The sequence below is a fragment of the Numenius arquata genome, chromosome 26, assembly GCF_964106895.1.
Source record: "Numenius arquata chromosome 26, bNumArq3.hap1.1, whole genome shotgun sequence".
Lineage (NCBI taxonomy): Eukaryota > Metazoa > Chordata > Aves > Charadriiformes > Scolopacidae > Numenius > Numenius arquata.
Window position 1 is genome coordinate 853,213 of NC_133601.1, and position 16,561 is coordinate 869,773.

Consider the following 16,561-nt stretch of genomic DNA (forward strand, 5'->3'; position numbering starts at 1 on the left):
TGCAGCTTCTGACTTCCTCCTGCCCCCCCCCACCCAGCAACTCCATCCATTCCCCCATCGCTGAGGTGGGCGCGAGGGGTCTCCTCTTCCTCGTGGTGGAGAACAGCGATGGAGAGGAGCCGTCCCGAGGAGCAACGGGGACCATTCCCCATGGCAGGTAGGACCCGCATCATCTCTTGGGGGGCCAGGGGAGGCGAGGGGCTCCCCGGGGCTGAGGCGGGGGTGCAGTGAAGGGGGTTGACCTCCCCCTGGGCCAAGCTGTTGCGACAGCGGGGAGGAAGGTCAGGTCCCCCGCAGGAGGGTGCGGAGCTGACGTCAAAGGAAGCAGCTGGTGATTCACGGGTTCCCGGGTTCCCGGGGCTGCGGGGCCGTAACTCATCCCACAAATGTCGTTTCATCCTTGAGCCTTATCGCCGCTGCCCACCGCTCCCAGCCCCACGCAGATAAACCGGCCTCTTGGGGGGGGACACGACACGACAGGGGCTGCCCCTCACTCCCAGTGCCTTAATACACTTAATTTTCAACATTATACAGAGGCTGCATTAGCGGGGGGCTCTGCGGGGGGAGGACTGAGCACCCTCCAAAACACTCGTGTCCGTGCGATGTGTGTGAAGCATCCCTGGTGCTGCCGGTGGCCATCCCGGTCCCCCACCGGTCCCACACACGTTTGGGGGTGCCAGCGATGCCGGGAGGTCCCACTCTGTGGGGTTTGGTCACTGCAGGGTCTGCAGTGGGGTGTAGTCCTGCTGGGGGTGGGACACACGCACAGGCTGCCCCAACTCTCGTGTGTGGCATTGGGCTGAGCCTGGCTCCGGTTGTTCCGGGACGGCTGTGCTGTGGGGCGGTGCTGTCCATCGTTATCCGTTGTTATCGGTTATTATCCCTTGTTATCCGCCCATATCCCTTGTTACCTGTCACAGTCACTAGTTATCCCCTGTGATCCGCGGCTGATGGCCCGTGCCCCCCAGGTGTGTCCCTGGCACAGGGATCACCCACAAAGCACCGTATGAGCCGAACCCGGGGGGGGCTACACCTCATTTTGCTGCCCTCAGTTTGTTTTGGGGCTGTTTGTGCCCCCCATGGCTGGGGCGAGGTGGGGGGGGAAGGGGGCTGGGGCACTCCCCCATGCCAGCGTGGCGTACGAGCCCATGCCCGCATCGGTGACCCGTGGCCCCCCGGCAGCTGCGCGAGGAGCTGGCTCCGTCCTTGCCCCCCCGTGGCCCTGCCGTAAGTGATGGCTCTTATCTCCCTGCTGACACGCCAGCATCCTTCAGCCGGCGCATTTAAGGCCGAGCACCCCGGGGGGGGGCCCTGGGAGAGAGGAAGACTCGCCGCAGAGACACCCGCCTGCAGCCCACAGCTCCGTCGTCCGCCCCGGGGAGATGCTGCCCGCCACCTCCAAGCTCTGCGCCGCCATCTCCTACCGCCACCTGCGCAACATGACGGGTGAGGGGACAAGGAGGGGGGGACACGGGGCATCGGGCTGGGGGAGGCTCGGGGGATTCTCCCCGCCTTGCCTCCCCCCATGCCCTGCTGCTTTCCGGGGTTCGTGTTTTGCTGGCTCCACTACCCCTTTTTGCCCCCAGACCCGTTTCTGGGGTCCGAGGGTAGCTATGGGTGATGCTCCTGCTGGCTGGGGGGGGTTGTATTCTCGTACCCCATTTCTGGGCACCCCAACAGTTGTTTCTCGGTGTTTTTACCACTTTCATCTGCTCCCCATGTGCTCCCCAACTCGGACACGGAGAAAAACCTGGGTTGTGCAGGACAGTTTCTGTCCCGGAGCAGCGCGGTGACACCCAGCTGCTCCCTGTGCTCCCGGGGACCTCAGCGAAGGCGGCGAGCAGGGACTTTTTCAGTGTTGTACGTTTAAATGGTGGGGGGAAAAAATAATATAGCAAACCCTCTGGAGTGTGGAGTGACGCGTTCTCTGCTCTCAGGTCTGAGAAGACAAGCGGCCGTGGCCATCAGCCAGGAGCTGAGCAAGCTCGCCCGCCGCAGCGCGGGCCCCGGCGCCTGGATTCACCAGGTCCGCAGAAGAAGCTCCTTGCTCAGTAAGTAACCGGTGACCGGGGAGGGGGGGTCTGTCCCGTCCCATCGGGGGGTGACAGTCACGGTCAGGGAACTGCTGGAGAGGGTACAGCAGAGGGCTACAAAGGTGATTTGGGTCCTGGAGCATCTCTCTTACGAGGAAAGGCTGAGGGACTTGGGTCTTTTTAGTCTGGAGAAGAGAAGACTGAGGGGGGATCTGATCAATGCTTATAAATACTGAAAGGGTGGGTGTCAGGAGGATGGGGCCAGTCTTTTTCCAGTGGTGCCCAGGGACAGGACAAGAGGGAACAGCCACAAACTGGAACATAGGAAGTTCCATCTCAACACGAGGAGGAACTTCTTTCCTGTGAGGGTGGCAGAGCCCTGGAAGAGGCTGCTCAGGGAGGTGGTGGAGTCTCCTTCTCTGGAGACATTCCAACCCACCTGGACACGTTCCTGTGGGACCTGCTCTGGCAGGGGGTTGGATTGGACGATCTCCAGAGGTCCCTTCCAACCCCATATCGTTCTGTGATCCCCCGCAGGCTCAAGGCTGGAGGAGAAGCCCTTCAGTGAGATGGACATGTCGTACATCAAGCAAGGAGAGGAGGCCCTGCAGAAATCGCTCAGCATCCTGGGGGACCAGGACGGCTGGAAGACTGAGACGGTGGTGGTAGGTGCTCTGCCTCCCCGTGGGACAACGGGCTACTCCCATAAATGTGTGTGATGCTCATTCTGCCTTCCCCTCGGCCAGGGAAACGGAGACAAAGTGCTGAGCAAGGTGCTCCCGGACGTGGGCAAGGTGTTCCGGCTGGAGGTGGTGGTGGACCAGCCCCTGGAGACGGTGTACGGCGAGCTGGTGGACAACATGGAGCAGATGGGGGATTGGAACCCCAGCGTCAAAGAAGTCAAGGTGGGAAGCGGGGATCAGACCTGTCCCAGCCTCGCGTCCTGCTCGCGCTGGGGCCAGAGGGGTCCCTGTCCCCGTCCCAGCAGGAGCCACAGGGATTTTTCCAGTTTTTGGGAAAGGAGAAGCTGGATTTTATCTTGTCTGCTCCTGGCTGCAGACACAGAGGTTGTCCTGCAGAAATGGTGCTGCTGGTGCAGGAGGGGATGGAGGGAGGGAGAGAGGAGATGGAGGGATGGAGAGAGGAGATGGAGGGATGTGTGGCCCTTACCCTGTGGGGACTGTTCTTACAAGGTGATGGGCCAGCTCTGGTGATAAATCCACACTGTAACTGGAGGAGAGACAGCACCGTGCCCCAACCTGCAGGGAAAAGCACTTTGCTCTTCCCCACCTTGTCCGGAATAAGTGAAACACCTTCCCTTTCCAGGTGTTGAAAACTAATGTTCTGTGCTCTGGGACGAAGCACGTATTTGCCATTTTTCTCACCATAGGCACTGAGTTTTTCTGAGCGTGTGTGTTTGAACATGGGCATCAAAGCTGGCTTTCAGCTGCGTTTGCAGTAAACGCCTCCAATTAACGCTCTGATTCGAAACTGTCCAGATTCTCCAGAAGATCGGCAAGGACACGGTGATCACCCACGAGAAGGCGGCCGCCACCCCCGGGAACATCGTGGGACCCCGGGACTTTGTGAGCGTGCGCTGCGCCAAGAGACGCGGCTCCACCTGCGTCCTGGCCGGCATGTCCACCACCTATGGCGCCATGCCCGAGCAAGAAGGATTCATAAGGTCTTCCATCGCCTTTTTCAGTCACTCCCAGGGTTTTTTTAGTGAAAAAGACTCACACACCGGCTTTTAGTGTGGGGTCGGAGGGATGGGGGTTGTCTCAGAGACAGGAACTGCTGAGGAAAATCTAGTTCTCCAAGTGCTTTGTGAGGCTGGGTCAGACGTTCAGGACAGCAGGATGCCCATGGGCCAGCAATGGGCCCTTGTGGCCAAGAAGGTCAATGACCAATGGGGCATCAGGAAGAGTATTGCCAGCAGGTGGAGGGAGGTCATCCTGCCCCTCTGCTCTGCCCTGGGGAGGCCCCATCTGGAGCACTGGGTCCAGTTCTGGGCTCCCCAGCTCCAGAAGGACAGGGAACTGCTGGAGAGGGGACAGCAGAGGGCTACAAAGATGATGAGGGGCCTGGAGCATCTCTCGTACAAGGAAAGGCTGAGGGACTTGGGTCTTTTTAGTCTGGAGAAGAGAAGACTGAGGGGGCATCTGATCAATGCTTATAAATACTGAAAGGGTGGGTGTCAGGAGGATGGGGCCAGTCTTTTTCCAGTGGTGCCCATTGACAGGACAAGAGGGAACTGGCACAAACCGGAACATAAGAACTTCCATCTCAACACGAGGAGGAACTTCTTTCCTGTGAGGGTGGCAGAGCCCTGGAAGAGGCTGCCCAGGGAGGTGGTGGGGTCTCCTTCTCTGGAGACATTCAAACCCACCTGGACACATTCCTGTGGAACCTGCTCTGGCAGGGGATTGGACTGGGTGATCTCCAGAGGTCCCTTCCAACCCCATGTGATTCTGTGATTGTTCCTTCTAACCTGTGCCCTCCTGTCCTCCTGTGTAGTGACAGGACAAGGGGAAATGGTTGTAACCTGAAAGAAGGGAGATTTAGATCAGGTATTAGGAAGAAATTCTTTGCTGTGAGGGTGGTGAGAGCCTGGCCCAGGTTGCCCAGAGAAGCTATGGCTGCCCCATCCCTGGAGGGGTTCAAGGCCAGGTTGGATGGGTCTTGGAGCAACCTGCTCTGGTGGGAGGTGTCCATCCTAGGGCCGGGGCGGGGGGGACTGGATGATCTTTAAGGTCCCTTCCAACCCAACCCATTCTATGATTCTCCTGCAGAGCGGAGAACGGTCCCACCTGCATGGTCCTGCGCCCGCTGGCCGGCAGCCCCTCGCAGACCAGGCTCACCTGGCTCCTCAGCATCGACCTGAAGGTAGGTTTGGTGGGGACCGTCGGGAAGCAGCAGCGGGATGGGGGGTCTGGGCCTGGTTGCGCTCACGGGCTGTGTCTGCTCCTCCCCAGGGCTGGCTCCCGAAGACCATCATCAACCAGGTTCTCTCCCAGACCCAGGTGGACTTCGCCAACCACCTCCGGCAGCGCCTGGCCCAGCCGGTGGCCACGGGCTGCTGACCACTGCCCAGGGCGGGGGCAGGCTTTGTTCAGGGTGCCGTAAGGAATCTTGTTAACGGGGCAAGTCAGACACCAATTAATTACAGCCTGTGCTAATTAGCCAAGGCCTTTAATAGTAGACACTACTAATTAATACATAGTTTCAATGAGTAAATAAACAAAGCTTTATTTATTAAAACTAATTAGTTGGGGAGGTCTGGGTCAGCACATCCTCGTAGTGCAAAGGCAGGACCAAAAATCTGAGCCAAGCCCTGCGTTTGCTCCACAGTGCATGTGCTGCCCCTCCAACCTCCCTAAATAAATAAAGCTTTAATTAGTGGTGTCTGCTAATAAAGGCCTTGTGCTAATTAGCTAGTAGGGAGGTCCCAGACACCTGGTGGGGAAGGCAGGAGTACCAGCAAACACAGGACTTGCTCAACCTCACGTTTTATTCCCTTCCTTCCCCCAAAACACAAACACAGCACTTACCTAAAAATTTTATTCCCTTCTCCCTCCCCAAGTAAAGCAGCTCTAATTTATTTTTCCTCCAGACACACACAGAGTGTCAAATTATTTATTCAGTCCAAGCTCGGCGATGGTGATCGCTGTGTAACTGGGCGATGCAGTGAGCGGGACCTTCAGCTCCCAGGATCTCTGAAGTGGAGCTACTCGGAGTTTAACTGTAGCTACTCAGCGTTTAAAGCTCATTCAGAACAAGTCACAAGAAAGAAAAAATAAAAATAAAGAGTAAAAGCCTTTATTTTTAAACTGGTTTCCAGTTTGTGGGGAAAAAAAAAAAACAAAAAACCAAAAAACGGTTTGGCCAGAAGCCCAAGTTTGAGTCTCACATGCAGTAGTCTTGTTACACCGTCCCTCTGGCTGGAGGCTGTAGGGTACAGTCAGGCACAGCACAAGTGTCAGTGTTGCTTCTGCGAGTGTAGGTACAGCGGGAGACCCAGCTACAGCCGCTGTCGCTGACACACGACTGGTACAACCTGGGTACAGCACAGGAGAAGTGACCTCCACACGACACTTGCTTCTCCAGCTACACTGTGAGTCGCTGGAGGCTCCCGGAGATGCCCACAAACAGCATGACACACACTAGGACTGTGCACACCGAGACGCCAGCGGGTGACAAATATACATAAATCCTGCCAAAGACCCGCCTTGGCTTCAGCTCGTTCGCCGCTCGTTCCGAGTGATGCGTGTTCCTCTGGAATAAACCCCCCAGGACTGGGTACCCATGGTGTCGTTCTCCTTCAGGCTGCGCCGCCCGCGTGGGTTATGGCTCCCAGGGGGGGCTTCGCCTCCCGTCCACTTCTGTCTCCACATGGTAGAGGACGTCTGCCAGCGTGTGCTCCACCACCGCTCCCCAGCCCATGTCACTCATCTGCATGGGGGGGGGAAACCAAAAATTCCAAGTCTTTCCTTAAACATGAATTCAGCCTCTTACTGATTAAAAAGAGACCAACACAGGCAAGAACAGGAGCTTTATAATCTCGCAGGAGCAGCAAGACAGCATCTACTATTTAGTTAAAATTTAGCTAAGTTATTTGTTGGGCTATCTGTCCTTAAATATTTTTAAATACAATCCTTTTCGGTGCACTATCCGAGTAGCAGCCAGTAGAAGAGGACAGATACCAGCTTGGTATAAATCAGCTCCCACCAACACCACATCTCAACCACCTTTTGTTTAAATACCGTGAGGCTGTCGCAAAGTGGGGGGGTAAAAAAAACTTACCGGACGGTAAGTGATATCTCTGGGTGGATACTTGAAATATGGCCCAAAGTTTATAGAAACCTGCAGAAGACACATTTGTCATTAGATATAAAAAAAAAGGGGCAAATCTCTTTAGTCTTCAGTCCTCATCCCACCCTAGTCCCAAGCCTCCCTGTGCCAGCCCACGGGAACAAACCTCCTTGGTGTGAAAGGAGAGCGGTTTTGATAACGCCACATCACACAAGCGAACAGCGGCATCATTCCACAATTGCTGCACTGAAATAATCCCCACCTTCCCTCTTCACTTGCTTGGCACGCTCCCAGAGCGCCCACGCGCCGCGTTACTGAAACCACGATGGACTGAGGCATACGTTACTCACCGTGCAGCCTTTGTACAAAGAAATAGCAGGAAAATAAACTCCTTCGAAGATGTCTTTAAAGGCAACTCCTTGGCTGGCACCATTCTTGAAGAATATTATCTGAAAAGAAAATAGAAGAGGGTTGGTTGGTTTTTTTTTTTTTTCCCCCCCACCGCTGCTCACTTTCATGACCTCACTGGTGAACTCCAACCCGTTCCTCGAGAGGCAGCTCCCCTTCGCTGCTGCCAGACAATGACTCAAGTGACAGCAATAAGATGAGGAGCAGAGGGCGCAGCTGGGTTGCTAAGCTCACTTTTATTGTTGCTTTAATAAAAGCATTCTTTTTGACGAAGCACTAATGACCAGCCTCCCTTTGTGCTCATTAAATGCAAGGGATTAATACCTTCACTAAGCCAGTCTCAGCAGGCTCTCGGTGCTGAACTCACCTGGCTGCCGGGTGCTTGCTTCAGGCTCTTCTCTGCTTTGTCCACAAAGTCCTTCTCTTCAAAGTACAAGTAGCTTTTGAATTTGATCAGAGCCTGAAATGTTAGAGATCAACCACTTTAGACATAAGCCAGAAAAACTGTCACCTGTAGTGACACAGAGCTCCAGGAGCCCCGCGCTGGGCCAGGCGTGTCTGCTCGCCGTGCAGAGTGATTCACACACCTCAAATATTTGAGAACCAGGAGGGGAAGAGGAGATTACACGAGGTGTGGGTGCTCTCATTCAGCAGCCCACACACAGGCTTCTCTTGCAGGACCTCTGGGTGGGTCCAAGGATCTCATTTTCTCGAGACCAACACTTTGGACCACTTCCTCCGCTACGAACCCCAGTGGTACCCAGTGGCAGGATGGAAAGGGTGGGCTCAAAGGGGGCAAAAGTGAGGCTCCAGCAGACCGTTTCCCACTTGCCCACCCAGCCAACGCTTAATCCCACAGCAAACTCCACACCTCACCTTGTCTTTGTAAGTGTCAGGCAGAGATTTGGCCGTCTCGGTATCTTCTGGAAGACTGATGTAAAAGCCCAGTACGTCCCCCTGTCCGTAGCCAGATGAATAGTGTTTCCCTATTGACTGGTGAAACTTGGTTCCCTTTTTGCTGCGCCAGGAGTAACTGAACTTGTCGTACCCCAGAGGCGCCTGGAGGTTCCCTGCAGAAATCAATGTTTCTTCGTGAACGTACAGTGGAGCAGGGGCACCTCTGTGTCCTGCTGCAGGTTTTGGAGCAGTAATTGCATTCAGTTAACAAATACGACTGCCATTAGTACAAATGCATTGACTACAGCATTAAGCAAGGCATTAAGCAAGGCCAAGCACGCAACAGCATAAAGGGTCCACCTGTATTGTAGTTAGATCAGCTCCAGAAAGAGTCTCCCCTCAAGAAAAGCAGAACACAACTTGCCCTCCTTAGGTCTAAAATTACTGGGGAAAGAAATATAGGAACCAGTTGGAATCCACTGCTAAGAAATACTTAGTAAAATTACTTACCTAGTGGCTGTGACCAGCCCAGTCTGGCAGCTGTGTCCGGAGGCATCTCATCCATGGATATTTCAAAGTACCAGGCTCCTTTCCGCACTCCATGCGAGGCTCGGACCATTGAATAGCCCTTCTCCCCGATCACAGTCAGTCTGTCATCAGAAATCTTCAACTGAGGAGCTGTGGAAGATGAGAGGAGATGATATTTGTGATTTCTGATGTGCGGTGATGTCAAAATACAAGCGAACACACACAAGCGGATTTAACATTTGCAATTCTTAGAGAAATTATGTCCAAAACCTCAGTAACGGGTAACGTGAGGTTACAGCTACACCTTGCACAGGGTTGGCAGCTTCGTACCTCGGTCGTGCAGCGCCAGGAGCACCCGTTCATACAGGCAGGCTCTGTAGAGGTCCCCAGGAATAGGTTTTCCTGCCCAACAGTCCAGCTCCAGTTTCTCGGGGTCGGGCGCGTGGGGGTCAGGCTCGGCCAAGATGTAGCGATACCCGTCCTTATTAAAGGGGTGTTCCAAGGGATATCCGTGGGGGGGTAAGCGCTGAGCGGAAAACAGCGGGTCACTGTGAAACACAAAAGCTACAGGTTGGCACCTCGGGGTGGCTGTGGTGCAGTCACGAGTCAGTCCAGGACAGGGCTGTACCTGTGCTTCCAAAATGTGCGGTGGGAAATGAGAATATACTCATCTATTTCAGATAATTTCTAGCACGTGACCCATGAATAACGTCACAGGGTTATGGCCCGATACCCCATAAATCCACAGAGAGCAGAGGCAGGCGGGAGGCAGGTTGAGGCATCACAAGTGAAGCTGTCCCTCTGCCGAGCACACATCTCGCTACAGATGCTCCTCTCCGTGCCGCTGCATCGTCTTTCCTCTTACCTCCTGGTTTTCTTGGCTGTTCCCGTGGTCCCTCCATCCTGCTGCTTGCGCTTGGCTCCCCGTCCCTTCCCACTGCCTCCGGCAGCGATTCCCCCTAAACACAGAAACCAGGGACATCAAGCTGCTGGTGAGCAGGGGGAGCCCGTGAGCGTGGAATCTCCACAAGCAGAAAGGGGCAGAAACAGCCAAATTAAAATCAGTTCAAGAGCTCAAGTACCTTCCCCCGTAGTTATATTTGAAAATGGACTTTACTGAAAATGAGCGTAGCAAAATCCACAACTTTGACGTAGCTTCTAGTCAACTTTTGAAATGTCTAATTTTAGAGTGGAAGCTCAGTGAGATTTATCAACAAAATGAGCTCAAGATTTTAAGGTGAGAATTAAGAATCATCAAAAGATCTCCAGACAGCAGCACCAGGATCCACTCCAAAAGCGTTATTATTGGCTTTCATGGAGATTCCAGTCACAGCTCAAACTTATTTCTGCAAAAGCAGCAGGAAACCCAACCTCCAGCACACACTATCTGGTTTTAAGCAAAGTCGTCATCCCAGCGACACGCTGCGCTGGAGGAACGTTCTGACACCGACAAGCGATAAGCACTTGACATTGAATTTCCATCTATAAAACAAAATACACCTAAGCTGAGGAAAAATTAAAAGCAATAGAGGTGTTTCTCTTCAGCATTACCAAAACCACTGCTACGATTGAAATAATAATAAAACTATGTTTAAATAAAACTATAGTATAGGAAAAGCTACACATCAAATGGAATCAAGCTATTATCAGTGTAACGTTTTAATACGTTAAACTGAATATGCATTTTATCATTACACTATTTCAAAAAAGATGACTATTGATTTACCAGGAAAGCTGTAAAATTTTAATGTACTGCAGATAAACACCTTTACGAACCACATACTGTGTCGTAACTAAAAATACAGTCAGCTTTTAAATTATCAGCGTTCCCCTTAGAGCGTAAGGGACTCAAACCATTGGAGAAATACCATATTCTGCACAAATGTGACATCATCTCGGCTGCAATCGCTAGTTTTAGTCCAGACACACACTTAGGTTCTCTGGTTTGTCAGCACTTATTTACCTAAACAATAAAATATCACACCAGCTCGCAGATTCAGACCACTTCTTTAGGCATTAAGATTTAAAACTACAACAATATCAGGCCAAATCATACAAAGTAAAACCAAACATAAGTGAAAATAAAACTTTAAACCAGTCAAGAGTTGCAGAATATGATAATTAAAAGCTTCTAACTGCTAAAGATTAAAACGTGAAATTGTTGGTTTGCATTATTGCAATCACATCAGGGCACACTTCTGATTTTTAATTGACTTTAGCTTCCAAGATAATTGAGCAAAAAGCAGCTTTGCAAACAATAATACTTAAGTTTTAGAAGCTGAAATGTAAATATTCACCTCCCAAAGAGGCTCCACCTGTAAGAACAGAAGTGGCACCAAGCATCTGTCAGTCTTCCAGACATTAAAGAAAAAACAACCAGTGCATGAAATGGAGACAACACAGCCTTAGCCATCTACCAGCCTGGTTTAAAAAGCCCCAAACACCTCCTGTCAGGGACTAACTGAATGTGTTTAACATAGAAGGGTGTAGTCTTGTGCATAAAGAAATCTCATCAGCAGTTAATACTACAGTAAGATGACTACAACTGATCTCAGCTCGGCAGTCATTAGCACAGCTGCCATTCCACAAAAAGGAACAACAGTAAAACACCAGCAGTGATTCTAAGGAATAATATATACACGTGATTATCAGGAATAATATATACTTTCCCCAACTACTTTCAAGTCCCAGAGTGAGGGAGACAGGAAATCTGAATAACGCAAGCAGGTAAATTAAAATCATTATGGAAGAACACCGACAAGCTCAGCTTTCTTACAAGCATCTTGATTTAGTTGGCTCCCACGAGGAAAAAAGTTGGAACTTTTACAGTGAAGTAAAATTAATCTATCTCTATAGAAAGGCATGGTGAGACTGACTGAACTTATTTTGAACATAGTAAGTATAAACCCAGCATATGATAGGCTTAATTGCAGCATCTCAGCTGATGTAACTGCACAGACACCCAGCTCTAGGGCTGGGAAAATACAGCTTAACCCCAAATACTCAAAACCCGCCTGATTAAAGAACTTGCCATTTAAGCTTCCGCTGGTGGACACAGTGTTGTTCTGTTTCTGGTTGTCATACGCAGGACCAATGTTGGCAAGATCCTGAAAGAGAGAAAAAAAAAATCTAACGTACAGACTCGGTCAAAGTCACTACTCAAAGCCTGACCTTGGCACTTCCAGGTGCCAGAGCACCCCAACACATCGCCTGGCACAGGACCGGCTTGTGGCGTGGCTTGGCCAAGTTCTGAGCATAAGCCACCAGCAAAAAGAACCCCCAGCCCCGCCTCCCGATCCCCCACGGCACACAATCCCTCCAGCCTTAATTAATTACTTGGTCTAGAAGCCCAAACTTGGGGTAATCTTCTTCTGGGTCTTTACTCCCTGGGTCCGGATGCTCCTTCACCAAGAACACATCTCTCTCTTTACACTGAAATAGAGGAGGAGTTTAAGTTACACAGGGTAAGGTCACATCACCTTCATTAACAAGTGTTTAAATCATACTATTGACTATTAATTTCTATATCAACTCCATAAGAAGCATTTCTTTACCATTCACAACAGCAGACAATTGTACCATTCACAAAAAATCCGCCACGAATTTAACTCCAAATACTTACCATAGTTTTCACAATATTATTAGGCCAAGTCATTTTCCCAGGTCTCTGTCGTGTTGTCATACACTCCCAGTATTTATCAATAAATGGGATGATATCCTGTAAAAAAAAATAAACAGAATTGAGTCTTCACAGTGCGGGTCTGAAAGTTGCGTTGCCAATGGGTTTGAACCTGCTCTTCACCGACATCATAACTCAAATCCATGGTTACTGAACAGCCATACCTTATCTTTTGAGAACATAGTTTTCGGGTGCTCATCTTGTGTCCTCGACTGCCACGTTAAGTTGGCCAGAGCACTAAGGCACATTTCCTTGAGATCTTAAAAACAAAAATAGACCAGAGCTGGAATTACACTTCACGAAGACCAAACACACCCGCACACACAGCGATTGTTACCCTCCCAGCATCCTCGTATCCTGAGTAACACTAAAACCCTCTCAAGCCCTGTCCTAACTCACCAGCCCTCGCTGAACAGAAGATTTTCCACTACCTTAATAAATTAATAGCAAAACAGCAATATATTTTTAGAAAAAGCCACACATGCTTGTTGCTAATATGGGATTTTTTCAGTCATTTTTGAAAAGTTTCAGCAGATCTCTCCCACCGGCTTTAGATAAAATGAAGCCTCTGGGATTATCTTGCACAAAATTTCAATGAATATGCTTTTAAACTTACTTGCTTGTTTTCTTAAGAAATACGTGTTCCCGCTGTGATGGCAAACATTGCAATGGAAACTGTAGTTGGTCATGAAGGGCAAACACGATCTGGAAAAGAGCAAGGTATTTTTAAGCTGAAATGTAGGAACATCAACACTTCCTGCTGTGGCGGGTAAAGCCTTTGTTATTTACATAAAGCACTGGCTTCCAAGTGTCCAAGGACCTGGACAGGGTCCTGGTCCTTGGGGATTTGCACTCTACATACTTCCCCTTCTGCTCACCTAAGTTTCATAGAATCATAGAATGTTTAGAGTTGGAAGGGACCTTAAAGATCATCGAGTTCCAACCCCCCTGCCATGGGCAGGGACACCTCCACTAGAGCAGGTTGCTCAAAGCCCCATCCAGCCTGGCCTTAAACACTTCCAGCGATGGGGCATCCACAACCTCCCTGGGCAACCTGTTCCAGTGCCTCACCACCCTCACAGGAAAGAATTTCCTCCTAATATCTAATCTAAATCTCCCCTCTTCCAATTTAAAACCATTACCCCTTGTCCTGTCACTACACTTCCTGACAAAGAGTCCCTCTCCGGCTCTCCTGTAGCTCCCTTCAGATATTGGAAGGCTACTCTGAGGTCTCCCCGGAGCCTTCTCTTCTCCAGACTGAACAACCCCAGCTCTCTCAGCCTGTCTTCATAGGGGAGGTGCTCCATCCCTCTGACCATCTTCGTGGCCCTCCGCTGGACCTGTTCCAACAGGTCCATGTCCTTCCTGTGTTGAGGACTCCAAAGCTGGACACAGTGCTCCAGGTGAGGTCTCACGAGTGCAGAGTAGAGGGATAGAATCACCTCCCGTGACCTGCTGGCCACGCTTCTCCTGATGCAGCCCAGGATCCGGTTTGCTTTCTGGGCTGCCAGTGCGCACTGCCGGCTCATGTTGAGCTTCTCACCCACCAACACCCCCAAGTCCTTCTCCTCAGGGCTGCTCTCCAGCCATTCTCCGCCCAACCTGTATTTGTGCCTGGGATTGCCACCTCCCAGGTGCAGGACCCTGCACTTGGCCTGGTTGAACTTCATGTGGTTTGCACAAGCCCACCTCTCAAGCCTGTCCAGGTCCCTCTGGATGGCATCCCTTCCCTCCAGTGTGTCAACCATGCCACCGAGCTTGGTGTCATCAGCAAACTTGCTGAGGGTGCACTCTATCCCACTGTCCACGTCTCCAACAAATATGTTGAACAGCACTGGTCCCAGTACTGACCCCTGAGGAACTCCACTCATCACTGGCCGCCAATTGGACATTGAACCATTGACCACAACCCTTTGAGTGCGGCCATTCGGCCAGTTCCTTATCCACCGAGTGGTCCATCCATTGAACCCATGACTTTCCAATTTTGAGACCAGGATGTCATGTGGGACAGTGTCAAACGCTTTGCATAAGTCATGCCCAGCATTAAGCAGAGCTTACGTACGTGGTGTCGATGCCAAACGTGTCCGCTGTGAACCACTTGGTACAAATCCCACACTGCAGCTCTATCTCCCCAAGCTGCCGCCCGTTCTCTTCATCCACCGACCCTGCCTGAGCATCCAAGACTTCAGAGTTGTCCCCGGCAGCTTCCTACAACCAGAGCAGATCAGCAAACTTGGACTGGCTTAAAGACTGAATCAGACAGGAAAGAAGTTTTGTGCAGTAACCTGTCAAGACAGGAACATTTAGGGGGAATATTTTCCTCCTCCCCTAATAATTCCCCCCCTCTCCCAGCACGCCCCGGCCGCCTGCAGCCACCTACCAGGGGGTCCTTTCCATTGGCGGACTCTGTCTCCAGAGCTGTGGTGACATCAACCAGGGCGGCATCCCCCCTGCGAGAGCAGAAACGAGTTCCTGAGGGGGATCCCCATTTCGGCCCTGGCAGAACCATGTGGCCTGGTGTGGGCTGGGGCAGCCTAGTACAGACTGGGGCAGCCTGGCGTGGACTGGCCCTGGGGCCTGGCATGGGCTGGGGCAGATTGGTGTGGGCTGGGGCAGACTGGTGTGGACTCGGGCAGACTGGGGCTGCCTGACCCTGGGATCTGGCGTGGACTGGGGCAGACTGGTCCTGAGGCCTGGGGCAGAATGGCCCTGAGGCCTGGGGCAGCCTGTGTCCGCCTGGGTCCAGGGCCTGGCACGGACTGGGGCACCATGGTGCGGACTGGGGCAGATCGGTACAGCCTGGCCTGCGCCCACGGCCTGGTACGGGCTGTGTCCGCCTGGGCCCGGGGCCTGGCGTGGCCGGGACCCTCCCTGGCAGCACCGGCCGCGGAGCAGGGCACCCTCGATGTCGCTGGGGCCGAAGGACCACCCGCAACCCCACGGCTCCCCGGGGAAGGGTCGGGCACCCCTCGCTCCCCTCACGGTTTCCATGGCTGGGGGTGCGTGTGTGTGTGTGTGTGTGTCGGGGGGGGGGGGGTTGGGCCTGCACCGGCGGGCGGGCAAGGGGGGGATCATACCCAGTCTCGGCGTCGGTAGCGCCCGGTTCGGGAGGGGCGGGAGGCTCGGGGGCCGGCGGCTCCGGGGCGGGCTCGGCACCCTCGGCCGCAGGAGCGGCGATCCCGGCCGCGGCCGCCGCCGTTGGCGCCGCCGCCATCTTCCCGCCGCTCTCGGGAGAAGGCGCCGCGCTCCGCTCTCGCGAGACTCCCCGCTTCAAAGGGCAACAGCCGCCGGTGGGGCCCACCGCGGGCGGGAGGGAAGGAGGGCGGGGGCGCCACCTGCCGGCGGCCGCCGGGAAGGGCACGGCGGGGAGGGGGGAGCCGTGGCGTCACCCTGCTCCGCCGTGACGTCACCCGGCTCGTCCGTGACGTCACCCACCCTGGAAGTTAGGCGGGGGCTGGCTCAAGGGGGGTATACCGGAGGTAGCCGGCGGGGCGGGGGGGTGCCACCGGCAGCGCCCGTGGGCTCCGCTCCGGCTCCGGCCCCACGCCGGGGGGTCCCGCGGGAAGGCTCAGCACGTTGTCCCCCGGAGAGAAGGAGTGTCGCCTCGCCAGCGGCCCCCCAGCTCGGCTCCTCACCCCCCCGGGGCCGGGCCCGGCTGTGCCGGGGGCGGACGCCCAGCCGTGTGTACCCCCGGCCGCCCCCGGTGGCTCTGCACCGTTAACGGCCCCCGGCAGGAGGGTTCCCCGTCACATCCCCCTGCCCGGCCCAGCAGCACCCCTGCCCCAGCCCCACCGAGTCCCCCCCCAGAGGCTGGTATTCCCCCCCCCGCACCCAGCGGCCCTGCTCCAGACCCCCCTGCCCGGACGGGGCGGGGGGAGTGACCGGGACGGTGTCCGCGGGTGTCCCAGGTGCTGGTTCCTTCTCCGAGGAGGACAGGATCGCAGTGCGGGGGTGCGGGGGCCACCCGTCCCCAGGGGTCCCGGGTGCCGGGCAGTGCGGGGCGCTGGGGACAGCGGTGTCCCCGCACAGCGAGGGGGTGGCCGTCACCACCCCCGGCAGGGCAGGGCCGGAGAGAGCCGGTGGTGGGGACGAGCGCAGGAGGGATGGATGGAGAGAGGGATGGGGAGGAGAAGAGATGGGGAGATGAGGCAGGGAGGGAAAGACGGGGAGAAGGAGCGAGGGAGAAAGGGAGGAACGGGGGAAA

The 16,561-nt window shown here is 53.8% G+C and overlaps 2 protein-coding genes across 3 annotated transcripts; one reads left to right on the forward strand and one right to left on the reverse strand.

Annotated features, from left to right (window-relative positions):
* The first annotated feature begins 43 nt into the window (after positions 1 to 43).
* Positions 44 to 6,334, forward strand: STAR (steroidogenic acute regulatory protein). Of its 2 annotated transcripts, XM_074164328.1 has the most exons (9): positions 44 to 157; positions 1,265 to 1,446; positions 1,938 to 2,051; positions 2,571 to 2,698; positions 2,780 to 2,938; positions 3,533 to 3,717; positions 4,826 to 4,919; positions 5,009 to 5,201; positions 5,452 to 6,334. In XM_074164328.1, the coding sequence occupies exons 2-8, from the start codon at positions 1,383 to 1,385 to the stop codon at positions 5,114 to 5,116; spliced, it is 852 nt and encodes a 283-aa protein (XP_074020429.1). In that variant the 5' UTR covers positions 44 to 157; positions 1,265 to 1,382; the 3' UTR covers positions 5,117 to 5,201; positions 5,452 to 6,334. The 2 variants fall into 2 exon arrangements, with proteins under 2 accessions (XP_074020429.1, XP_074020428.1); XM_074164327.1 differs by having other exon boundaries at positions 134 to 157; positions 5,009 to 6,334.
* On the reverse strand, positions 5,529 to 15,580 carry ASH2L (ASH2 like, histone lysine methyltransferase complex subunit). The gene is made up of 16 exons (XM_074164326.1): positions 15,435 to 15,580; positions 14,738 to 14,807; positions 14,420 to 14,565; positions 12,974 to 13,062; positions 12,522 to 12,616; positions 12,301 to 12,396; positions 12,015 to 12,110; positions 11,710 to 11,785; positions 9,544 to 9,637; positions 9,009 to 9,226; positions 8,661 to 8,828; positions 8,130 to 8,323; positions 7,621 to 7,713; positions 7,196 to 7,294; positions 6,837 to 6,896; positions 5,529 to 6,485 (listed from the first exon to the last, which is right to left on the reverse strand). The coding sequence occupies exons 1-16, from the start codon at positions 15,569 to 15,571 to the stop codon at positions 6,378 to 6,380; spliced, it is 1,839 nt and encodes a 612-aa protein (XP_074020427.1). The 5' UTR covers positions 15,572 to 15,580; the 3' UTR covers positions 5,529 to 6,377.
* Positions 15,581 to 16,561: the final 981 nt, after the last annotated feature.

Bases quoted from the DNA above. Each gene is read 5' to 3' on its own strand.
- STAR (XM_074164328.1), top strand. From the start codon at position 1,383: ATGCTGCCCGCCACCTCCAAGCTCTGCGCCGCCATCTCCTACCGCCAC. The intron at 2,699-2,779 runs GTAGGTGCTCTG...CCCCTCGGCCAG, and splicing joins GGAAGACTGAGACGGTGGTG to GGAAACGGAGACAAAGTGCT. The intron at 3,718-4,825 runs GTCTTCCATCGC...ATTCTCCTGCAG, and splicing joins GAGCAAGAAGGATTCATAAG to AGCGGAGAACGGTCCCACCT.
- ASH2L (XM_074164326.1), bottom strand. From the start codon at position 15,571: ATGGCGGCGGCGCCAACGGCGGCGGCCGCGGCCGGGATCGCCGCTCCT. The intron at 12,397-12,521 runs GTATGGCTGTTC...TTTTTTTTACAG, and splicing joins CTATGTTCTCAAAAGATAAG to GATATCATCCCATTTATTGA. The intron at 9,227-9,543 runs GTAAGAGGAAAG...TGTGTTTCACAG, and splicing joins ACAGCCAAGAAAACCAGGAG to TGACCCGCTGTTTTCCGCTC.